The sequence below is a fragment of the Haemorhous mexicanus genome, chromosome 2, assembly GCF_027477595.1.
Source record: "Haemorhous mexicanus isolate bHaeMex1 chromosome 2, bHaeMex1.pri, whole genome shotgun sequence".
Classification (NCBI taxonomy): domain Eukaryota; kingdom Metazoa; phylum Chordata; class Aves; order Passeriformes; family Fringillidae; genus Haemorhous; species Haemorhous mexicanus.
The window spans coordinates 31135759-31161664 of record NC_082342.1 but is presented as its reverse complement, the minus strand read 5'-3'; the positions used below and the strand labels follow the sequence as shown (position 1 = coordinate 31161664).

The 25906-nt window shown below is 40.1% G+C and overlaps 1 protein-coding gene across 3 annotated transcripts in view; it reads left to right on the top strand.

Moving 5' to 3' along the window:
* Positions 1–3424: 3424 nt before the first annotated feature.
* Positions 3425–25906, top strand: part of WARS2 (tryptophanyl tRNA synthetase 2, mitochondrial) — a 38971-nt gene continuing 16489 nt past the window's right edge. The window contains exons 1-2 of one of the 3 annotated variants that reach the window (XM_059838136.1): positions 3425–3567; positions 23444–23701. In XM_059838136.1, the coding sequence (XP_059694119.1) occupies positions 3514–3567; positions 23444–23701 (312 nt within the window). In that variant the 5' untranslated portion in view covers positions 3425–3513. Of the gene's footprint in view, positions 3568–3716; positions 3934–7795; positions 7818–23443; positions 23702–25906 lie in introns of those variants that run through there. The other 2 variants (XM_059838137.1, XM_059838138.1) reach the window with 2 other exon arrangements.

Here is a 25906-nt window from a genome sequence, read left to right as displayed (position 1 = left end):
AGGAACAAAAAGTATTTTAGCACACATGATTTTTCACAGCGGAAAGAAACAAAGCCAAGTTTTCAAAATTTATTCAGCTTCTTGAACAATTCTTCCATTTTACACTCTGCTGCTAAAACCCAAACCTCTAATTTCTATGTTAGGTAAGACAAGAAGGCTGTGCATAAAATCTCTCTACACATCCCTAACTGATCCCCAGAAGCCTGTTCACATCACAGAATGTTACACGCTCCTATGTAAAGCACTGTCTCTGGAAGGCTTCAGGAAAATAAAAGTTTTGTGGGCTGTATCCCAGCTACAGACGTCTTCCTACCTGGAAAAAAAGAATCACAGACTTTCTGTTCTGCTTCTAGGACTTCCCGCATCTTCACTAATTACTTAACTGTGCATGTGCCTAGTCTTTTCTTAAATAATTTTACAGCTGTCCTGTGCAGTTATTTCCCTGATTTTGCAAATATCTCTTTTTAAGCATGGAAACCCAAAGTGAACTTAGCAATTTCTGACGGGTACCCCAGTACTAAGAACTTGACTACATGAGCTACAGGACAGCATTAGCAAATAGATTTATTTGTCCAACACAATCTCTAGATCTCTTGCAAAAGCACCCTGTCCCACGGGACATGCTGATCTGAAAGACTTGGTATAAAACTCTTGTTTTCAAGTCCACTGTCAGTTTGGTAGTATTAAAACCAGCAAATTGCACTGGTGATATTTTGACTGAGTTCTGGTTTATCAAATTTTCCTAATTTGGGCTCTGTAGCAAATTCCTCACATCTCAACCGTTATGAATGTATTCATAATGTGCATTGGGATAATAAGGGCAGGGGGAAAGTGTCTAGGAGCAATACATGAGAGGGGTCAGAGGTGTTTTGGCAGCAGTGGAAGATTTCAGAGGACAATAATTACTAGCAGTGAATCCTTCTCCTCCTAACTTGGCTACCCCTCAGGATGTAAAATGTCATCTCCTTTGGGATTCTCAAGCCAACCTCTTCCTCATCTCACCCGCCTTACACGTTCACACCACTCTCTCTCTCTGCCTGCCCCAGGAACATCCCATGCTTATTCTTCTACCCCTGCCTAGATTTCTGCCATAGCAGTGGGCTCTTCCTGTGTTAAAGAGCTTGTAAATATTGTATTGATTTTTTTTCTGTTTGAGTTAAATAAAGACTTAAAAGTTATAACACAGCCTAAGTTCTGGTTAAAGAAAAAAAAAAAAATCCAACATTAATTCAACCTTTTACTTCAGTTTCAATTTGATTTTAAAACACGCTTTGCTTTAATAGATTCCTATTACCTGTATGATCATGATGTTTTTAGTGTTACTTACAAGTCTGTCAATATTTGTGTCAACAGCACAGTTCAACACAAATTATTCAGAATCTATTTCCAGTTTACCAGCAGCAGTATTGAGCAGGAAAAAGCACAGCTCGACATACAACTCTGCTATAACAGGTACTTTTGAAGACCTGTCATCTGATCAGCCCTTAGCCATTTCAGGTATGTTTATCAGAATTCTCTGAGTTACTAAGTCAAAGGTATTACAAAAGTCTCAAAAGTATCACCTTTTGCTGTTCCATTTATTCATTCAAATTCTAATAACCTTGAAAATGAGTACTAATGCTTTTTCAGTAGTATTAACTTCATCTTCATTCTTTACTTTTCATTCCTGAATTCTACATGGCTTTTTTCTTCATCATTTTTACTCAAACGAATGTTTAACTTACTGATTTATAACTACTTTATAATATTGATATTTATTAGATGCTGAATGCTTTCTCCGTGGTAAACTTACTGGGAAAGATTTTTAGTTTGAATTATTTGCAGCTGAAAAATTGTCTTAACATTTTCTTATCAAATTACATCCATTTTCTTTGCCATTTTTTGAAGGTAAGTTTATAGTCCATTTGTCTCCAGCATCATGCTCTTCATGGCATCAGTTTAAGACAGCTCTACCTGCTCCATTTAGTCTCCAATGGGGAATAGTTCTAGTTGGGAGACTGGGGGTAGGGCAGCTGTCCATCCCTCCCCACCATCAGGGGTATTGCCTAATGCTCCACTCAGATCATATCTTCAGTCTCACATTAGTGGAGCAGCCACAGGCTTTTGTCCCATCATTTTTGGTCTTAGAACTAGAAATTCTCAAAACATTCAATTTTTCAGCTTCTTCCCTGATGTTTCCCACATTGAGTTTCATATCATTTTTATCTAGTTATGTTCTCAAAAAAGGCTGACACATTTCTGCTGAAACACTGAATAAAAACATCAAAGATGAATATCATACATAGAAGTTTTCAGCTCGAATTATGCAAAATATTTATAGTGATGATCCAAATGATGAAAAAAAATTATATATGCAATTTCTGAGTTCACGTAAAAGTTCTTAAAAAATTAAAGTCAATTTTTTACAATTTGTATCAGAGCAGTGCCTAAGAAAGTAAATGAAGATTATGCTCTTACGTACTAAGCACTCTTCATATATGGTTTTAAAATATAAAAATTGTCACTAACCAATGCATCAAAGTGAAAATAAATAAACAGTTATGTAAATTTACAGAGGATCTAACTACTAAAGCCAGATTTTAGAGTTGGGAATTTTCCATATTAATATCCTCAGTGACAGACAGGGTTGGAGTGAGTTACTGGAAATAATCACCAGTCCAACGCACGGCACCGCTGGAAACAGACCTACAAGTGCTCCTTCTTTCCTGACGGCTGGTTGGCTTTCCCAGAGCCTGCAATAGCAGATTCCAGCAGTTACTGTCCCACATGTTTCTGTAAACAGATGAGCTTGGGTTCACATCACCTGAGCCCTGGTAAAAAGCCTTTTGTGGCTTCCCAGTCTGGGCATTGAACTGGGGAGAAACCAGGCACCTTTTGCAGAGGAGCTGACAGGAGGGGTTGATGTACAACTTCTTCGGGAGCTTTTGAAACCTCATTAATAACTTTGGGGCTTCTTGCTTTGGTTCTGTTACCTGGCGCACTGGAAGAGACATGGCACCAAGACTGGATTTGGGGACACGCTGTATCTGAGCTGCTAAACAATCTGAGCTGCTGCAGCCGAGAGCTGCTTCTGCCTCGGCTGTCGGGCAGAGCAGAGCAGATTGAGGGCAGAAAGCAGCTTTTGGGGAGTTTCTGCGGGGCTGACTTTAGTTAGTTTGACAGGACATGGAGAGACGCGCATTTTCCAGCAGCGGCCTCACTGCGAACATCTCCGTGGAACAGCTGCCGTGGGCAAGGCCGGGCGGCCGGAAGGATGCAGGGATGGAGGGGACGCGCTGCAGAGAAGAGCCGTTCCAAGGGCATCCCGCAGGTGAGGCAAGTGCCTTGGAAACTGGGAAGCGATGACCTTCACTGCCACAAGGGCCCGCGCCCATGCCGACGCCAGCGCCGCCCCTTCCCGGTAACCGCGCCCACCAGCGGCCGCTCCCGCACCGCGCCTGCGGGACATGCGCGGACCCTGCCGGGCTCCTGCCCCGTGTCCCTCCCCCCCGCCTCTTCCTTCCCGCCTTTGCCATGGCGACACCGAGTGGCCTGTTCCGGGCCCTACACCGCGGGACCCTCGGCCAGGTAACCGGCCTGGGGCATCTCCCTCGTCGCTTCCCGGTGTGCCCGGCCTGGGACAAGCCCCGCGCTCCGGCCCGGCCGCCATCCCGCCCCGTGCCGCGGGCCGGCTCCGCGCATGCGCAGAGCTGGGGGCGCGGGGCGGGGCCGGGCCGGCCCTGCCGTCCCTCAGGGAGCCGCGCTCCCCGCCGCCATTCCCGCTTCTCCTCCCGTCCTTCCCGCTTCCCGGCTCATCCCTCCCCCTTCCCCGCTGGTTCTCGCTGGCTCTGCTCAGCCGCAGGGCCTTTGACTCCGCGGGGCGCTCGGGGAGCGGGAGAGAGGGAGGCCTGAGCCGGCAAGTGCCGGCGTCGTGGGGGTCGTTCGAGCGCTGAGGTACCGCTGGAGTTGTGCGAGGTTTCAGCCTTGGTCTTTGCTTCTTGCCTTTCGATTTTAAATGCACCCACTGGCTACAAACTCCTGTCTTCTACAGCAGGAAGGAAAAAGCCAAACCTCATAAGTGTCTGAATGGATGTGTGTCAGCCCCTCCCCTTGGTACTTAGACGACCTCAGTGGGGTGTAGTGTTTGAATTTCTTTATTACATTTGGGATTTTCATTGTAACCCATCAGGAGCCTTCCCCCCTCTCATTCCCCCCCGTTCTATTAGGAAATTGAAATAAAGGGGCAACTGATTGCTTTGATTGTATCTTGTAAGGTAACCCCAGCAAGCCAGGTCAGGTAAGCATATATTCAGTGTCATCTTTGTAGGCAGCCTCCTTCATAGTTTTACATCTATGAATGGCTTGCCTTAGAAATCTAAATTTTTCTGTAGCTTGTAGCCTTGTTTTTAAAATAAGTGGAAGAATTTGATGACAGTAACAGTAACATTGCATCATTTTAGAGAATGTTTCCCCTAGTTGGACAATTTACTTTTTCATTAAAATCTTGTTTTTGGCATGTCATCCAAATCCTGAATGGTATGGTATGTTTCAGTAATGGAACACATTATTCAGAATGGTTGCCAGGGTAGATATATCTCATGTTACTTGTGAGAAGAAATAGGGTAAGCAGAAGATCAAAAATTCCTTTCTGTTTCGTGGTGTAATCTGTATTGTCTGTGATTTTGCAGCAAGTGGGCTCTGTTACTCTCAGCCATGGAGTTGATATTTTGAGCACATCAAGCTGTAACACACACTAATGCGCAAAAAGTTGGTGCATATGGTAGTGAACTGGGTAAACTACACATTGCAGGACTATTTCAGAACCAGGATTCTTAAAATTAAAAAGTCAAGGCATATTTCATTATGTTCTAAAACAGCTAATGACCTTGATTCTGCCCTTTCTATTGAGGGGGTGGAGTGAAAGCAAAAGAGCAAGACCCTGTTACGCCATATGAAGCTTTGATAACTGCTATTTCACTTAGCAACTGTGTTCTTCCTATTAGTTATTAGTGTGAGGCAGAAATAAGGTTTCTGCTTAGATTTTTTGTTTCAGATTCATTTATGTATAAGACTGTGTTGAGTTGTAGCAATATAGAAGAGGCAAAGAATCTCAATATGGCATCCTCAATAAGCTTGTTGGGTGTTTCCATGTCCTGAGGTGCTTTGATTTGATTACATTTACATGTGCCTAAATCTTCTTAGATTTCTCACACTTAAAATTTGAATAGTTACACTGCCCCTGTAATATGCAGCAAAGCAGGTCTGCCAAAGATACCTCAAACCACTCATTATTTTTAGAACTCAAAAGTTCCTTGAAAAATATTGAAGGGATTTGAATATGCTTATCTTTCCTCATGCAAATGGTGACTCTTTTGGTTCTGTTCAGTATCACAACAGATGCCTTCCCCTCCTTTAATTCCTCCAGCAAAAAAATCTCATTTTTCTTGCATAATAAAGAAATCTGCTCTGACTGAACATGGCTCATGTTGTATTTTAGTATTTACTCTGATGTGCATTTATTTGCCACCTCTGAGTCACCTATTAGGTCAAGATTACTTATCAGGTGCTTTATGGCCTGGTTGCTGTTGCCATGATGTCTTAAAGGCATGATACTTCTGAGAATGTAATTCTTTCCTGTTATTCTTTAAATGTTTAAATGTAAAATTAAAAAAAAAAGAAGAAACACAAAGTTAGTGTCGGCTCACAGATTCACAGAGTATTCTGGGTTGGAAGGGACCCCCAAGTATCATCCAGTTCAACTCTTAAGTAAAACCCCATATGGGGATTGAACCCACAACTCTGGTGTTATTAGCACCGTGCTCTGACCAATTTTGTGTAGCTTCAGATCACCCACCCTCAAGTAACAGCAGTAATTTAGGTTGTTCCTCTGGTGCTAAATTTGCGAGTCCAGTGTGTGGGGTTTTGTCCCTTTTCTCTCACTTTAAGTGCCCTCTTATGTCTATCTGGAAAGAATTGCACTGGACTTGAAGTGGTACTTACACTGCATCTTCAGGAGAATTGAGGAGCAAAAATGGCTTCCTTGTTTGTGCTTTTCCTGTTGCCAGACTGGACTCGGGAGTGGTTCAGCTACTACAGTAGATAGTTTGGAACAGATCATGTATTTGCTGCCTGCTGATGAGGAATATTCAAATTTCAAGCTAGAAAAGTGTTTGCCTTCAAGCTTGAGCAGTGTGTCTACTGGCACCCTTATAGTTTTGATGTTTAAGTGTTCAATATTGCAGTCATAGTCACCAGAAGACATTAATTATGTGGTTTCAGCTTTGTTTCACTGTAGTGCACAGTTCATCCCTGTGCTGGATTTACCATGCTGTGGAAAAGTTGCTTTGTACATTTCATGGTACATAATTCTAGCCCACAACTTAAATTTGTAGGCATAATAAATGTGGTTAAGAAGAAACTAATGTTTTGTTGGGGAGATTCATTACAGTTGGGGTATTTTGACTTTTAAGAGCTTATTTTCAAATTCCCCGATCTACTGTTCTTCAGTGCTCTCTAAGCCAGGGTTATAGAAAGTCATTTCATCAAGTCTGTTTCTTTGATGAGACACTCTTAAAAATGGCAGCTACAGGGTCTCCAGGAAATTACTGATAAAATCATGAGAAATCCAACTATGGCATAACCTGTCAGTAGGAAACTGTAATCTAAGGTGAGTCAGTCAGTTGGTGTATGTCGTGATGAAACGGATTGGGTTTAGTCCTGTCTGCAAAGGGGAATAGAAGAATGGCAAGGTCTTGCTTTCAAGACACTCAGCTGGAAGGACACATTTAGTTGTTATTTGCCTTCAAGAAATCAAGAGTCTTTGGCGTAATTTTTCTTTTCTAGTATCAAAGTAGCTATCACTATTACAATTACTATAAGGATACTCTACTAACTGTATTGCTTTTCTTCCTGAGAATAACTTTTAAAGAAAACAAGAACTTTTCAATTTGCTGCCTTTTCTCTTAACCTAGTCTTCCTCTTTGGTAGGAAGGCCTTGCCTGGCCTCCACACATGATCTGTTACAGTGGCTGTATTATTGTTGCTAAGCTGAACATTTGGATGTCCTGCAACCTTCATCTCCTGTCAACTTTCACGGGAGTGATGCATCAGAAAGTGGGTTCTCTGTTAGCTTTATGTGGTACAGAACTGCATCTTCCAGCTGTAAGGGTTGATGTTTTTTAACACAAAATCCTTTCGTCTTTGGTGCTAGAATTTAGTCTTTTGGTTTGTGGTTTTTTTTTTTTTTGTTTTTTCTTTTTTTCCTGGCACTCCAAGTTGGATTTGCTGTAATGAAACTCAGGACTCTGACTCGAGTGCATGCTGTTCAGGTTATACAAAGAGAAAATCGGTTTGAGTCCCACTGTTCCAAGGATGTTGTTTATACCCTTTGGTGAGTGTTGCACAGAAAATATCTCTGGTGAATGTTACGTCAGGACCACTGCAAGTAAGGATCTTCAAATCCAAGGAAGACAATGCAGTGGTAATCTTGGCAGCTCATTTAGGAATATATCTGTTTCTTTACCTGAGTCAATATCTATTAGAAAATGCCACAGTATAGATCCCTGAATGTAGTTTCTCTGGTTTGCTTTGCAGTTCATGGCCAAAGGTGGTGCTAAAATCAAGAGGCCTTTACTGCATTTTCCCCTGCTGTGGCAGCCTAATGAGTCTCAAGGCCAGTTAGACTAATCTGGCATGCCTTGTTTTTAACAAATCCACATTTGCTGTTGTTTTCCTCTGGTTATCTTCTGGGGAATTGCAAAAGATGGGTTTTCTTCACTGAGTATTGATGCTAAGCAGACTACTTCACAGACTGCTCCTCTTTTCCTGTATTTTTGAAGGTGGGAATGCCATTTTTCCTTTTTTGGTCTTCTGATACTTTGCTGGGCCTTTGTGAACCTCAGTGATTCTGGCCAGTAGTGTCAGTACTTTAAGAGATCTTCAGATTGTTTGGGTCTGGTGAAATTTGATTTACTTTTTTTTTTGAGGAAGTATTGTTCCTTCTGTATTCAGGCCACCTGACCACTCTATTGTTACTGTTAATGACTGGTCATGTTTCATATTTTTTAGAAAGATGGCTGTGAAAAAGTCAGGTAAAAATTGAAGGGTTGTTTTGGAGAAGACCATTAAAATGCCTTTTCCCAGATTGCAAATAAAATCTTCAAAATTTTTAGCTATGGTTACCATATGAGGCTCCAGAGAAAGGAAGTAACTGAAATTACCATTCCCTAATCCTTAAGGATTTCAAAGATTGTAGTTAAAACTACAGTGGGAGAGAAAGCTCAGTTTTCAGAATCATTCAGATGTGTTATGAATGAAATGCAAACAATTTAAAAACATCCATGTTCTTCCCATCTTGAATTTGTTGCTGTCACGTAGGGGTCACTTTGTTAACCATTAATGAAATGGGTCCCCAGGTGCATGTAACAAGCTGCACACATACACAGATTACTGCAGCAGGTCAACTTCAGAATGCCTGTCCAGACACTTGTGTGTTGAAATTGATGGATGAACAGGCAGATTTTTAAGTGCCTGCTCTGGATTTATGATTGTGACAGTCCCCTGTGTTGCATCTCTTTCTTCTATAGATCATGAAGGTTGGAAGTAGCAAAATGCTTTTGACTGAGGAAAAAAGGCTGAAAATGCAAATACCCCAATGTTTCCTGGTGTCCAGTATGGTCTGGTTAAATATATTGTAATATACAGGACCTTTAGGAAAGATCTAAGTGATTTGAGAAATTCTTTCCAATTAAGTTAGCCTCTATGTGGATTCTTTTGTAGAAATTGGTGCCTTTTATTTTTTATTTCCTATTTTCCTGAATTTTAACATTTTTTACTATTGTTATTGGGCACAGATACTGAAAGTTATTTAGTTACTCAGATCCTTGTGAAATCAACTAGATTTAGCAACATATTCCAGCCTTTGGATTAAACCTCTGGTGTCATCTATTCAGGTTGGAATGGAAGTTTTTCCTAATCAGTCATTTGTTTTTATTCTAATCACTAACTAGCTAAATAAATAAATAGGTAAACAATAGCTAAATAATATAAATATATTTAATCCTCCAGGGAGACTGGCTTATCTTTCAGATAAAGCAGTGGAATAGTTCTTTATGTAAGAGTGAAATCATTAGCTTTTGTATCATTTTCAGGGTGGAAGGCAAGTTTGTATACAGTGAGAATATACATTTCTTGGATTTTCACTGGATTTGAGAGATCTCAGGTTTCCACACAGATTTATTAGATTTCCAGTTGTAGAGAGACTTCTTGTGATCTGCCTTGCTTAGTGCCTTGTCTCTAGTGGATTTTGACCACTGTTGTAGCTGCACAGAGAGAGCCCCATTGTAAACAGACTTGAAGGATCTTTGAGGCGTGAACGGGTCCTATTCATTTCATAATAGAGTTCTAACAATAAAATCTGGCAAATATAGATTGTTTTAGCAGGAAACAGCCCTTTATTCTGGCATCTTGTCAGGGCTTGGGTAGAGTCCCTCCATTCTTTCCCCCTCTGGCCCTTGCTTTCAGTGTCGCGACTAAGCCGGGTTTTCCTCTTGAGGGGCTTCTGATTTTATTAATGTGTTTTTGTACAGGGAGTTTAGTGAAAGATGCTACTCTGGCCATCGTGGATGTTGAAGTTTGGTGTGAATTTCTCCAGTGCATATGCTGAACAAGCATTGTGAGTCAGTCTGCAGCAGATCACCTCTGTCTCTAGGCAGCAGACTGGGGTTCCATTTTAATGCTGGCTCATTGGCAGCTAGAATTTCCATTTGCTAGTACAGCAAGTGCTATTCTAGACACTTAACAATTCCTTTTTCCATGACAGAAGCTGTGGTTTATGCTGCGACTCCAGGGTTAGATGAACAAACATTTTGTGGAGTTGACTCAAATTGCAGCAGGATCAGAAAGTGAAGAAAAACCCCAAGTCAGTAAAGTCACCTTAGATCATATTTTTTTTGAGTTTTGCTGTGTTTGTAATCAGTGAACTGAAATTGTTTTTCCTTTGATTATTTGAGCCCTTGACAAACAGTATCATTCTTGAAAGCTCCAACTCAGACAAATCACATAGCAGATTTTATGATTTTCTGCTCTATCAGGCAAATCTATATATCCACTGGACAGGATTAAATATATTTTTGCCCCCTGAGACAGATATCCACCTTGAGAGTGCACTGAAATTCTTACTGCATGGGAGAGGAAATAGATACATGTTTGAATATATGTATACACACGAAAATAGGCGATAAAATATATATACTTACTTTTTCATTTCCCTCATTCTTGTGCTGAAATGTGATGATTGCTACCAGAAATGAAATATCTGCTTTTACTTTTAGCTTCAAGTTCTTTGAATTATGCTAGGATATGCATCTGCTCCTTGGAGCAGGCCAAAGCAATAGAGTGGTGAAGTTGACCCATTTGCTTCAGTGATGTCTGCACAACAACTGAATGAAGAATAAGTGTTGTGTGAAGGTTAAAAATAGGGGTTTCCTCAGTTTTCATGGTGTTCCACATAGTTCATGTTATAAGCCTTTCTATGCTTCATTTGTATTTAGATTACACTTTCATAACTGTTCAGACTATGAATTTATTTTTGTTTAGACTACCTGTATTGTTTGTGGATAAGTCATTTGGAGCTTTACAGTACAGATTAAAAGGTGAATTAAATGCTTCTTATTGGTATTTCAAAGTGTGGTAAACCCATCTCATTCACTTACATAGGTGGGTGTCAATATTTACATTTCTGTGCAGAAAGATACTAGGGTTGGATAGTGCTATATTTCCATTTTTGGAGCTCAGAGTTTCTGTAAGATTCTTCCAGTTCCCAGAAGTATTCAGAAGCTGAAAGGAGATGAAATTGCATGCATTCTCCATTCTGAGAGATGGAACATGCATTGTTCTGAGTCCCATCATTGTTGTTTCTGATTGCATACACTCTGTGACAATTAATTATTGTATATTGGTCTGCATAGTGTTGTCCTCAGAGAGTCTGGCTGACCTGTTAATCTCATTTGAAGGTTGTTGGACAGCATTAAAAAAGAAAGTGAATTGCAAATGTCTCCACAACTTCCTAGTCTCACCATCATCTTTTCCTCTTGCCAGGTGCATAGTTCTGACTTTGAAATCTGTGTGTGATAGCTGTACCTTGGGAAAGATATAGTAGTGTTTCCATGTTAATAAAAGATTCCAGTCTTCCTGATGATCTCACCTAAGACTCACATAGTAACTATTACTGTCACTTGCTTTGACACTTGTGGATGCTCCAATATCCCTGTCCTTTGGCAGTGAGATTGCTCAATGGCTTGTTTTGTCCTTATCCAACAGTTGGGAGCAGTACTTTTCAGTGATTCTGCCTTAATCCTACATCTCATGGGCATTCACTTCTCTGCTTACCAGCATTGCTTTTTACATGAAAAACAGCAAAGAAATACAGGGAGGTACAAACTTTTAACAACAGAACAACGTTATGCTATCCTTCCTAAATATAATCTTTTTATAGGCACATCAAAGTTTCTTTCAAAGGTGGTCTTTGACTTCTTCTTGAATTGGGTTATCCATTTGCAAATATTTTTCTTGAAATCACATACTTGCCAAGATGTGGAAAGACTTTACTTAATAGGCATCCATAGGGTGCTTTCCGTTTGCATGGAAGAACAAAACAGTTTCAAACATTTCAAAGCCTCTTTGTTGCTTATGTAAAGGGAATGAGGGGTCCAGCCCTCTGAATTCCTGACTGAATCTCATTTTGCATCTCTGCTGGCAACAAATTAGCCCATGTAATTTCTGCAGTCAAGTTCACATTCTGCTCTGGAGTGGAGTGTTTTGTTGAGTACTTTTTTTACGATATCTACATTTTAGATCTTTGCAGAGTTAAAGCAATGTCAGCACTCTGACTCTTGCTCATCAAGCATTAAGCCAGGTCACAACAGCCAGAGGTGCTGTCACTCCCTCCGAAGGGGCGTTTTCACAATTGACCATGAAACATTGTAAGTCTCCAGTATTCAGAATACTTGCCAGTACCCAAAGAAAATGAAATATTGTACATCTCTGGGATACTAACAGTAAAAACTTGGCTTTTTTTACACTGATATACTCCATGGGGCACATCCAAATTGGAGTTGGTGATTTGCCCTACTTTCTGTGGGCCAGTTTGAATAACACAGGTAAGTTAAAAAGGAACATCTCATCTCCTCTTTAGGACAAGCCAAACAGTGAGTGTCACACACAAACTAGGGAACTTTTCATTTGATGTTTCTGGGCTCAAGCTGTCTAATAAGCAAGTCACAGCTTGGTGTCACCATTCTCATCTCACTTGCTACATTCTCTTGACCTGAGCACAAATGAACTCTTATGTTTGTACCCCTCATCCATTGCTCATCTGTTGTTTGTCCTTTCTGTGGAAACAGCCCAGCCTGGTGATTTCAGGACCAACGTGTGCTGATAACAACAGTTTAAATGTAGTCTGTGAGTATTGTCTAACTCCAGAAAAAGTTTTTTAATTCTCTAGAAGTCCCTTATGCAAGTGTGATTATTATGTCTGAAAAACTTAAATTCATAGAATTCTCTCCAGCATAGACAAGGAGGATCAGCTGTAGCATTTTCTTTGTGCATGTGTGCATCATTAGGGAATTTACTGGGATTTCCACATTTTAAGGCCTCTCAACATCCATCAGGTGGTTTTAAAACTTTTCTATTCACCTGAGATGAATTTCATGCTGTGACCAAAAGGTGAAAGTTTTTGAACAGCTGTGTTAATTTTGGCCCCATGTGAAACAAAGCCAACTTTTCCGTACTACAGGAAATTGCCAAATAAAATAATGGATAGGAAATGAACTACTCTTTGAGTTCCTAGGACAATATTCTGAAGAAACGTAGTAATTCCAAACAAAAAGTATTTTTTAAAAAATATCCTTCTATATGTAAGTTGATATTCGTTGTTTATATCCCATAGGGCAATCTTAGTAGCAAGCTGACTTCTCACTTAAAGAAAATATATTAAAAAATACAATAAAATGTCTTTCAGCTAGAGGTCAGAGAAAGAGCAAGAGCAATCAGATGGTTTTAAGAGATTTGGATACTACTGTGATCAAAAACATAAAACTTCTCTAATTTCTCTGTGAGGGAAGTATTTAGTTCTGGGGGCATTCTTTAGCCTTCTGTTTTGTTTTGCTTCAAGATTGTTAAGGTTTTGGTAGTTAGAAGAGTATAATATATTAAAATCACAGCAACCTTTCATATATCAAATAGTCTATAATTTATGAATATAGTACACTTTTCACTGCATTTTGATAGTTCAACATGTATCTTGTAGCAAAATAAATGCCAGTTGTTCTCTTGTTGCTATTACATTTATTTTGTTGAGCAATGTATGTTTCTAAATGTGGGCATGTACCAGTTTATAGGTGTTAAATGTTCACTTGTATTTCTCATCTTTCAACAACACAGGATGTTTTTTCAAAGCTTGTCATTGTTCAGCTGCTGTCAGTGAAAAGACCTCAATTCTTGCATTTCTGTTGAATGCAGTTAGAAGGACTTGAATCTTGAAATGCCATGAGATCTAATCTATCTAAATAAAATTCTGATTCCTTTTCCATCCTCTGTGGTCATCTCACTTTGACTTTAATCATGCCTATGTAACATTATGGGCTCAGAGGACTAGAACAGACCCTGTTTGGGGTGATCTAGTCTTTCCCCTGGCCCAAAATAAAAATTAAGTGCCCATACATCTTTATCAACATAAAACATCTTTATTTATTTATTTATTTCTTAATAAAAAACCTCTCTAAGCACTCATCTGAAATGCTTTGTTTTTTTTACTCTTGGAAACATTTCTTTACATTTGGTCTGAATCTTTCTTCATCTTAAGCTCATTGTTTAGCACCTTTTACTTTCACAGTCTTCCTTCCACTGGACTAAAAAGGCTTTGGACTTTTCCTCTGTCGTGTTTTTTATTCAGGTCATTCATTGGACTTGGTTGAGCTTCTATGGCCTCTTTCTACCACTCTTTTCAAATACAGGACCTAAAACTATCCAAGTTCTGCGGCTTGAGGCCATCTTCATCCTGAAGATGAAGATGTTTCCTGTCTCCTGGATTTTCATCCTATTCATATATTCCTGTGCAATTTTTGGTGTAGTTTATAAATGTGGTGGTTTTGCAGCTGCATGGTATTGATTCATGCTCACCTTTTAAAATATTACAAACCTCAGACCCTGTTCTGTAGTTGTTGCCTGGACAGCTGTTCTCCTTCCTGTGTTTATGTGGTTGAGTAGACTTTTCTGTATAAATCTGTGTGCTTTTGCCTGGTAAATAGCATTCTGGTTTTTCAGACCATTTCTTTGCTTTGTAAAGATTATTTTGAGCCGTTACCATCCTTCCAACTTTATTTTGTCGGCAGATTTAATGAATACTCCATTTCATCATCTAGATTTTGTATTTTGAGATACAAAAATATCAAATTTACCAGCACAAAACCCTGAAAAACTGTATTTGAGATATCTTTCCCCAACCACTGTAAGCCATCAATAAGTGCTGTTTTCAGGATTTTTTTTTTCTCTCCAGTTTCACCCCAGCATATAGTATTGTATTTGAGGTGCTATTTCTCTAGCTTGTTGGAAACTGAGATAGTATTGGAATTTAATGAAAAGTAGGATATAACTTTTAGTATTTCATTTCCATTCTAGCATCTCTTGTGCCATGGGAGGCTATCAGTGTTTTTGGGAAGCACCCGTTCTTGAGACATACTGCTGTCTTCTCTTATTTCTGTAATTTATTTGCAGTTCATTATTTGTTCCTGTATCTTTCCAGGAACTGAAGTTGAGCTGACTGATACAGAGTAACTCCATGAGGTTGCGGAGCGGAATACGAGGTTCTCTGTGAGAACCTGGCCCAGTGCTTCCATGCCAGTGTGTTTTATGGGGCTGCATATGGATTAGAAGGAATCCAGACCTGATGGGTGCTTTGCGCAGCTGTTTCCAGGAAGCACCTGTGCCTGAAAATTTTTTTAGTTGTTGCTGGTTCAACCACATTGTTCAGTGAGCAGCTACTTTTTATGTGGATTTGTGTCTTGGGGGTGTTCTTCACAGTGTAACAAAGGTAGTCCTGCTTATCCCTTTCCTTTTCCCTGGTGCCATCTCTTCCAAGCAATGCCTGCAGTACTGGAACTGTCAAATTTTCAGCTTTTGAGCGTTGAGTGTATCATCTGATGGTTTTGGAAGCAGCGTGTGTTTATCTGACCTTACCTTCCTGCCTTGCCTGTCTGGCCAGAATGTTCCTGCTGATGGTTCAGGCTTAGCTCCTGCTGCAGCTTCCTGTCAGTGAGGCACTAATTACCTTCCTTATGTCATAATTGTTAAAAAATATCATTATAAGTTCCTTTAGCCTTTCACCTACCCTGGGTGAAATGGACTCATAAGAACTGCAGTTAATGTCTATGGTTAGATAGTTTGACCGAAGACACTTCATTGCCCCATCTTTAAAAAGGCAAGTAAATGGTTTGAGAATCGTTAATCAGGGTTAAGGTTGCATCAGGCATTATCTGAGGCCATTAATTGCAGTTCTGTGCACACCTTTGAAACCCAGGAGGTGCAGAAGTAGTGCATGTTTCAGTGTGCATTGGACCTGCTCTGTAGCTGGGTTATGGCTCAGCTTTGAACAGGAGCTCTAGCATGCTGTCCTTCACGTTGATGTGGAGAACTGTAAGGAGCGCAGCAGGAAAAATAAAAACCACCAGGCTGTGTCCTTGCTAAGGAAGGCATTGTGGTTTAGGGTAAGGCTGGTGGCCACTGCTGGCTGCATGCAGACCCGGTGCTTGGTTCCTTCACCAGCTCTGCACAAATGTTAGCACAGGTTCTTGTCCCAGGCCTCTGCAGAGAACTGGAGCCAGCTCTTCTGAGCCAGGAGGCTGCTGGCTGCCTCCAGGTCCCTAACCAGAGGTTGTATCCCCTGTTCCCCTCCACACGAGAGGGGTTGGGTCCGTGGCTGCCTCGGATCCGGAGGAACCTTGTGGTGTGTGGCGGCAGAGCTGTGGCGGCCCGGCTGTAGATAATGCTCGGGTCTGTCAGTGCCGCTGTCATTAGCACCCCGAGTGGCACGTGGGGCTCATAAAGCAAATGAGAGAATCCACTTGCGGGATGCAGCGAGCCACATGAAAGGAGCCATTTGCTGAGTCATCTGTACCAAGGCAGCGTGAGAGGGCAGCCTAACCCAGCCGCAGCTTCATTGAGTTCTTTTGCTAGCCCTAGAGGGCAGAGTTAAATTTATAGGGTGGGGTGAGTATGTGCTGTAAATGTTCCTCATTCCAATGTGTTTTTCATTTTAAATATAAATATTAAAGTCCTGCTGAAGTTTGAGTGCGTTTGACATTCAAGAAAGGGATACTAGGCAGTTCTGTTTAAATCTTAATTTAGTTCAGTTTTTGAGCAATGGGTTAATCTTTACTCAGAAGCTATTTATCTGAAAACTTGCTCTGGTATAAATATGTTTCTTTCTAATTTAATGTTAGATCTTTAGTCACTCGTTTTAAGAATTAAGCATGTTGAAATAGCATTTGTGCCAGATGAATTTGACATATTAAATTATCAGATCAAAATAAGCATGTTTAAAAGTTTCTACTTTTAAAGCAAGTTTGCAGAGAAGTAATTGCATTAAAAACAATAAAGGAAACAAAGTATGTAATACATACCCTGCTCCTAAGCTTCCCTTTTTCTTAATTTTTTTTTTTTCTTTCTGTAACAACATTAATACTTAAATTGTCCCAATTAGGCTTTAAAATTTATGCTTTTTCTCGTTAAATGTGACTGGTCTGGCTTCCCTTCATTTTGCTGCTTAATAACTGTCTCAAGACAGGTTTTGCTAAGCCAGTGTTAACAGATGAGCATATTATTTTAGCAACCAGAGCTTTGAAGTTGCGAAGTATTAATAAGGGAAATAAAAAAATTGTAGACAGATGCAAAAGATGCAGTAGTTGGTGACTTTTGTCAGCCAAAGAATTTCTTTTGTCTCTGAGGCTGGAGCAAGGTTTTGGTTGTGTTGTTTTGGTTTTATTTTTCTTCCCTTTTTGATCCCTGTTGAGAGGATCTTCATGTTAGAAATTTCAAATTTTCCAGTTTTTGTGTTTTATGCATGTCTGTGTCTGCTTATGCTGCTCTTTCTTCCCTTTGACTTCCACATTTTCTTTTCGTCTGGCAAATTTGAATTCGCTTCAGCTTGGGACAGCTGGGGCAAAATGAATCCCCACAAATAAAATTATAACAAGAAGAGCAAAGTCTGTGAATGATCCTTTGCTGTTTCCTGAGTCGTTCCAGTGTCATTAATCAGCGCTGGTGCTGTGGAGCCTTGTGGTGTGTTATGTCGCCAGCACAGCAGCTTCTCCGTCCCTTTCCCCCACCCCCTGCGTGCCTACACAGTGGGGAAAACTAGAGAGGGAAGCCATCAATCTTCCCTGTCCTACATGTCAGCAGTGATTCTCCTGTCGACTTCCTGCTCTCTCTGTTGTGCCCACCACCTGTGTTTAGAATTAGCTCTGATGCTGTGGATCTCACTTGGCTTTTCACCTGTTCTGCCCCGAGTAAATGGCTGTTCAAATAAAGCAGAGCAGCTAAATGCTGTGGCATGTGAATGGTAACTATCGCTGTGGCTTGGGGAGTGATTTCTGTTGCAGCTGCTTTTGTAATACTGTCATAATTTTCTGTAACATTGTGGGGTTTGGGTCTAAAATCTCTTGCTTTTGCTTCAGCCCAGGGTGAGTTTGTGAGTCAGTCTTTTTAGTATTTAGAAATTAAAATATTTATAAGATAAATTATAGATGGAGGCATAAGCCTATCTCTCATCTGTTAGGCTGCTTGGATAAGGTCATTAACAAAGTCCAAAGAAACTAGTTAGTCCAAAGCTTTGTCCTTATCTTCAGTCACTCCAAGGATACAATTAGGAAAATCCTCCTCTGAATTTGATTTTGAAGATGTGTCTGTCTCCCCCATGACTGGGTAGATTGAGAAGCTGACAAGCACTGCCTCTCTACTTCTAGGGCAGGATTAATGTGATCATTTAATGGTTTGTTGTGTTAAACAATAGGTCTTAACTGGACTCCAACCAGCCAAATTTTTATGTATGCTTTTATGTAATTTTATAACATGCCTATGTCAAAATAAAAGGAGAAAACAATCCTGAGAATTGTTTGTTTACTGGCAGCTTTCTCCTACCTCCTTGAATGGGCGCTTCATTTCTCTGTTTTTAAAACCCAAAAGAGACTAAAGCATAGGCATAAGGTTACCCTATAATTGTAGCTTGTCTGCTGTCATTTCAAGCGTGTGATGGCAATATTTATGTGGAGTTGTAAAGAAAAGATTCTGAAAGCCTAAGTTTTGTGAATGCTTTCACTTGATTTTGTTTCTGTAACTCTTTGTGAAAGGGGAACTGTTTTACGACTGATTTTACTCCATGTTTGAGATGCAGTTTTTTCTTGACTGTACCAGGCAAATATGTGTATCCAACAGGTAAATAAATTCTTGTGTTCAGCAGTGACAGAATTCATAAAGCTAAACATGAAATGTATAGCCACGATACCAAGAATTGTCTGTAACATGGGATGCTTGGATCTGCATGGATCTTTTCCTTTATCAGCTTTGGTGTGTCTTCCAGTTCTGGCACATCTGTCTCATGAGAGGGAATGATTGTGGTTTTGACTGCTGAATTGAGTCCTTGACAGTTGTAGCTCGCCTTCCATACAAAGAAAAGCTCTCTTTGGTCCAAGAGAGCAGAATTGGATTTTTGGAAGCTGTCATCTTTCCTGTTTTGCATTGAAAATGGATATGGCCATGCTACAGGATGGTGGAACCAGACTTTAGCCATCCTACTCTGGGATGAGGATGTAATGCTTATTCCTGATTATTTGAGAGTATTTGGATGTTTATATTTTTTCAGTATAAGGAGTGGCAGTTGTTGATCTCGTGACAAAAGGAAGGTTAGGTGAGAGAACACCTGAATCTTAATGGGTTTGGGACCAAGCTTCATTCGGTAATGCAGCTGAGAAACGCACTGTGGTATTTAGAATTGCCATGCAGAGGTCTTTTAGAGAGAAGACAAAAATAGTAGGTGCTAAGTCATCTGTCAGATGCAGCACTCTGAGCAGGCGTGAGGATTAACGTGCAGCACTACTGGTGTAGGTGCACACACCACACAGAGTTAAACATACGAGCAGCAGGCTCACACTGTGCTTACTACAGATGTCTGAATGAGTGAGTGCCTGTGGGCTGGAGCTGCATGTCTTGTGGCTTTCACTCTGCTCCATTGGGAAGTCTTCACTCCTTTTGTTTTTATCCTTTTCCAGCTCCAGTACTTTGGAGCACACAGCTCCCATCCCCTGACCTAACAGCTCCATTGAAGTGCATTCCAGCCCCATGATTTCATGGTACCAGGCAGAAGTCCCCTGCCACGCTGCTATGCTGCCCGCTGCTTCTCACGGAGTGAACAAACAAGGAACATAAACTCTCTCCAAAGGAGCAATGTTCTTTGTATATTTTTAGTGCAAGAAATCCAAGATTCATTTGAGGGTGTTTTGTGCAGGCTTTTTTTAATATAGACTTCTGCTAATACAATGGAATATTTCATGCCACCCTGTTTGCTGTAACTTCTCGTGCTTTATGTTGTTAAATGGAATCAAAGGAGTTAAAGATGAAAGACTTCTAGTCAACTGGTCCCTCAGCTGGGAGCCAGTATGGGTTTGTTCTTTGTAGTGGATTTGCTAATGCTTTACTCAGGTTCAGCCTAGCTCAGTTTTCATTATTGGATTTACTTATTTCTGTGAATTCTCTCCTTCAGGTTAAGTAATTGCTGAGCTTAGGCTGAATATAATACTGCTACTGTTTGTTTCTAATGTTTCACTTGCTATTTATTGCCCTTATACTGAACAAACCTTTTGTAAGTATTTGTTTACCATTTGAACATACAAAGCACCATTAAAGATGTCATGCTTGCCTTCACAGGTATTCTCTTTAATGGTTAGAGAACTTGATTCTTTCTTTATATGAAACTGTGTCCATTTGACATTGTAAATTGTGTGTTTTATTTTCAACATGTAGTGTGTCACCAGATGCTAACTTATGTAGCATTGCAACAAACCTACCTTTCAGTAGCTCCTTGTTAGCCTTTGAATATTTGTAGTAAGTACAGTATTTGAACATGCAGTTTATGCTGAGACACTGATGTCTTGTATTTTCTTGGTGAAAGACATTCTCAGACTGCCTGTTTAAATGTCGCTATTTCATTTTTATGTATTGAGTGTATTATACTCACATTCAGGGACACAGTTTTGCCAATACATCCGATATGTTCATAATAACATTATCTACAGACTGGACAGTGATCTGAGAAGTTGAAAAGGCAGATAATTAACATGTTATGAGAAACATTCAAAGCAAGGACTGCAGCTGCAAGGGAACCGAGTCTGCCTGACTTGGGGACCAATACAATTTCTAGGCAGAACTGTTCTCCACAGGCTCAGGGTTGGAACTTCTTGGGTCAAGGTATTGGCACATGAGCTGATCTGTGCTGACTGTACAGAAATTCCTGTGCCCTGGTATGACACACAGTAACCCCAGGGGGTGAAGCTTCTCCTTCACAGAAGTAGGACCAGCTTCAAGTCCCAGGGAAAAGAAGCAGTAACATCAGGAGACATGTCAGGTGATGCTGTCTTTTACTAGACTGAAGTTGGAAGATGTGCAAGTTTCTGCACTATGCTTTAATTTTGTCATCCTAAGATACTTTAATTGATATTGGTCCATAGTGGATTTCTGGCGCATGATAACATTTCTTAGCTTTTATAACCATGCAGGTAAAAAACATATTTTATATGAAGTGACTGGAGTCAAGGCAGTAATAGCTTAATTAGTAATAATAGTAATCATCTTATCATGGCATTCTCTGTGCCTTCTTACAGTTAGAGCTGTATATCAAGAGCTGTAAATAAGAGCTCTTTGGGGAAGCAAGGTGTGTAAAGTGCAAGTGGAGGAAGAAAAGAATACAGGAGGGATGAAATTGTCTGTTAAGAAAATAGAGAGTAGGGCTGTAAGAATTATGGTCTGTTAAACAGGCATATAAATGGGCGCCAGAAAGCAACTAGTACTGTGGGGAGAAGTAATTGGGGGAAGGAGCATCAGGATTTGAACTTAGTGAGTGGAGATATGGGCATGAAAAAGGTTATGTGCTCTGACAAACAACCAACTGTTCTGGGACCCCAGTAAGGGTAGAACACCATGTTACTGGTCAACTATTTCCTCCCTGACTTCTTATTGTCTTAGTTAAGAAACATAGGAAGCAAAAAACAAATGTTGTGCCTGTGAAGTACCTGTTGCATTGCCTAGCAGCTGCTCCAAGCCTGTAGTAATAGCAGTACAGCTCTGAAGTCTAGTGAGTCCCAGGTTTCAATAAGACTTCATCTCATTTATACACATTGGACTGTTAAATGCCTCCTTCTGCAAGAGAGCCCCTGGCCCTTCTCAGTGTTAACAGGAAGCTGCCTCCAGGCCTGGGCCAGGTAGTAGCTTAGTGGGAGGTGTGTGGATTCTGTGAGGGGTGAGAAGTGCTCTGATGTAGGTTCCTAGGAAAACAAGGAATCAAATGCCGAGTGAGAGATTGAGTATCATAACTCCATTTTGTGTAATGAAGAAAAGACGCACAAGGGTAGTCGAGGACTGGAACAGAAGGACTGGAAGCTGGAATTGCTGTTGGAAGAAGTGGTGTGCTTTTCATTGCTTCAAGTGACTACCTTGAAGCTCCTGTGCTGGAGGTTCTCCAAGAACACTTAGAAACTGACTGAAGAATATTCTAGAAGTCAAGAAGATGTTTGGGATGGGGTGAAGGGTTGCTATTAAGACTTAAATGTGTAGGCATTTATGTGAGCAGGAGAAATTAGCATGGCAGCTAGCTCAAAGCTCCTCTTGGTATGTCAGCACAATCACATAAACATTGGGTAAGAAAATTGTTTTGATCTGAAAAACAAGCTTACTTTAGAAGAAAGAGGATTTTTCAGCAAATTTAGAAAGAAATAGGCTAGGCTTTTCTGAGCTATACTCTGAGCAGCTTAAAAATAAAAAAGTCCTATTCCACTTGGAAACACTTTCTCATTAATTTTTCTCAAGTCTGAGTCAAAATCAATTAAGTCAGTTTGAAGTCCTTTTTTTAATAGTTAAAAGTAATGGTACTTGGCCTTGACTTTTACTGCATTTTGTGTGGTTTAATAGTTGTATGATTTTTTTTTTTTTGTCCCACACATTTGTAAGAGATTCACAGAAAAGAAAACAGACTACATCAGTAAATAAATTCTTCCTGCTAAGTTTTAGTTGTTGCTCATAAAATTTAGCAGGAGAAAAATCGTGCAGCCACAGGCACAATAAAGTTGATGCTCCTGCCACTCATCTGAGTCTGAGGATTTGTATTGTATTTGCTATGGTGGGGAGAGACCCTCATTTATAAGTTGAGCAGTCTTGCATGCTCTTGCAACTTGGCATGTAACAAGCATTTTCACATAAAACATTGCTGAGCTACTTCTGAATATGGTGGAATTCTTTGGGAAGGTCAGGGAGGTAATTGATCATATGCTGACAGCTCGGGACTCTGAGAAAATGGTCAGATGGAAGGCTGGGATGCAGGAAAACAAACTTTCTAAGATGGTAACTGTCACTTAGCCAAGCTGTACATGTTCCAAGCCTTTTAATCTTTGCTCATAACCTCAGCTTCTTAGTCTTTTTTTGTTTTTGCTGTTTCTCTGTGAACTCTTTTCCGATGTTGGTCCTGATGCATGGACAGTATTCCAGGTACAATCTTGAGCTATAGCCATATTTCTTTGTAGAGCTGTTCTAAAAATTCTATTGCTGCCAAAATGGGGAGTTTCAGAACTTTGATGATCTCTTTCATTATTCTTTGACCTTTGGGTCAAGAAGTAGGTTTCTTTCAGGAATTGCTCAAAATGTTCTTTGCAGCTAGAAAAATAAGACTTCACTGTTCATGGGAGTTAAGATGGCAATCTACTGGGACATTGCATGAGTTTACAACAAAAATGTTTGAATTTCTCTGCTCTGTGACCCTAAGTTTCTGTATCAGAGTGGATATAGAAACTGAAGTGTGGGTATAGAAACTAAACAGAAACATACAGCTTTGGTGCAAAAGAAATGAAAGAATCTGCCACTTGGTTTCTGAGGCCAGCTTTTCACCAATCTTGTTTACAGCTCTATTTTTTTTTTGCATATGCAGTCTGACAGAATAAAATTATGGTAGTTGTTAATCTCTTTGCTGTAAGATAGAGTATTTAACTGGTTTAATGCAATTATTATTTCTGAGGTCACTTATACATTAATACACTGACAGGTGGGGAGAAGAGGCAGGCAAAAATGAGGCTTTTAAAATGACTTTAAAATATAGAAGAATCTGTAAAAAGAAAAAAGAGTGTGTGTTAATCTTGCCAATACTTTGTCACAGAATATGGTCATGGATCGGATTTTCTCTGGTATCCAGCCAACTGGGACCCCTCATCTGGGTAACTACCTTGGAGCCATTCAGAACTGGGTGAATCTGCAGGAAGAGTGCAGCTCGGTGCTCTATAGCATTATGGACATGCACTCTTTCACCATGCCCAAGGAGCCAGCTGTCCTGCGCCAGAACATCCTGGACACCACTGCTGCCATCCTTGCTTGTGGGATTGACCCCAAGAAGTGTCTCCTGTTCCGGCAGTCCCTGGTGAGTGCTCCTGTGGTGTTAGATTTGTTTTTCATTAGGTGGCTTTCCACAGATCTTAATGAATGAGTGTAGCATTGCTGAACTCCTTTATCATGTTTGTGTTGGTGGTCCTAGAAAATGTTAGCAGTGTTAGATTTTAAACTTATCCCTTGCTGCAGTTTTGAAATTCTGAATGCTGCAACCATGACCGAGAAGCCCATTTAGGGATAAGTACACTGTAAATTTCTGGAGCAGACCTAGGAGTTTGTACAGATTATAAGTAATATACTTCAAAGACCTCTTAGAAGACCACTAATTTGTCTCTGCGTCACTTTAGTCACAAAAGGTTAACTCATAAATGCATAAACGCTGCCTGTGGAACCATAAAGGTAAGGAAAACATGTTTCTATGCTTTTGTATCAGCTCTTGCCACTTATTCTGCCAGCTGCATAGTAATCACAAAGTAACAGTGATTAACATGGTAAGTTTTGTATCAGTTCCACCATGATCATCAGGAGGTCACATCTCCTCTGGGACTTACTTTTCCTTCTTTGCTCTAACATCCTTTTCATGCAGTCGGTTTTCCATCTGATCTGGTAATTCATATGTAAACCATGTGCTTCTCTTGACTACCCCAAGGAGTACTGGGCTTACCTTCCCACTTGGCGTATAGCTATCACATATTTTCCTGAAACACAGCTTAGTTTCTTGCTCAATGAACTTTCTGTTACTGACTCTAAACTGGCAAACTTCTATAATTTCCACAGACACAGATGTGTCATAGCTTCTGCTCTTGTGAAGACATCCACAAGTGGGTGTCCACCTTGCAGCAGAACTGCAAAGGTGATGTGCACACAGGATCTGAATTTTATCAGTGCAAGCTGAAATGGTATTGTAGTCTCCCTTTCAACATGATTCTTTACAGGCAGAATTTCCTGGGGTTGTTAAACTGCAAATGGCAATCATAGCTCTATATCCCTGGTGAATAATGAATTGATGAAGACAGATATACTTCCTGCTTCACTTTTCCTCTGTATTAAAAAACCAGTCTAAATAGATGAGCTCAGAATTCTAGTGGAAATATGTTTAAATAAATTCACCCCATTTTTTTCGAATTTGTTTATCATTTTAAATATGTTACCAGCTTGGGTTTTAATTTTCCTGTACTCTGACTTGTCAGCCTCAAAATGATGAAGTCATTAGCTATAATAATCACAAGGTGAATTATAAGCCAATGATGCAGTAAAAACTAGTCTAGAGGGGTTTTTTTCCTTGTTTTCAAGAAAGTGAACAATTCAATTAGTTACAACACAGGATCAGTGACTAGATACACAGAGAAGACTCTTCAGCATGAAGGATAAATGCTTTGCAGGTTATGGTTAGAGAGGAATAAAGTGAACGCTTATAAAACTGCAGGTGATATGGAGAAATTGTTTTGTCCACTGAAGAATGTGAACTGACAAATACTGAAACAAGTTAAAACCTGGAAGATTCAACATAGGCATAACAATTGCATTTTACAAAATCCACAACTGCGCTACAAAACCCCATGACACAAGATAGAGTGCATGCTGAAATTTATATGAATTCAGAAAGGGACTCGACAAATTAATCTGAAAAATTGCTTTGGGACTGCAATATCTGAGTTGCATATCTGAGCAGTCACCTCTACAGGAAGTGGTGAAACCACAGATGGGAGAGTATCCATGCTTTTCTGTACTTACATTCTTTTTTTGCTGTCAGAGATGGATATTTGATCTGGTCCAGCGTTGCTTTTCTTATGTTCCTACTAGTCTAAAAGCTAAACTTCTGCTGTTCAAGGTCTTGCTAAAACACACAGGCTTCCCTTGAAGCCAGCAGAATATCTTTGAGGATCTTACATTGCACTCAGCCGCAGAAAGTATGTTGTATCCTTCAAAATATAATAATGCAGAGATTGAATCTTTGAACCCCCAAAAAGAAAGTGTCAGACTCAGGAAATGATGGATCTTTGTGCAGTGCTTCTACAGTACCAATACAGTCAAAAACCAATGAAAACCTAAGACAGCTAAACTTGAACATGTTCAGCTTTATCAAACAAAAGTTTCCACCAAATATGATTCTGATTTTCCTTATGGTCGTTAGGCTGGCCTCAGTTAAATAGACTTTAATTTGCCTTTTTACCTTAATTTTTCTGTGTCCTTATCTGTCCAGATCTAATGGTCATTGTTCCTATTAAATCTAAAC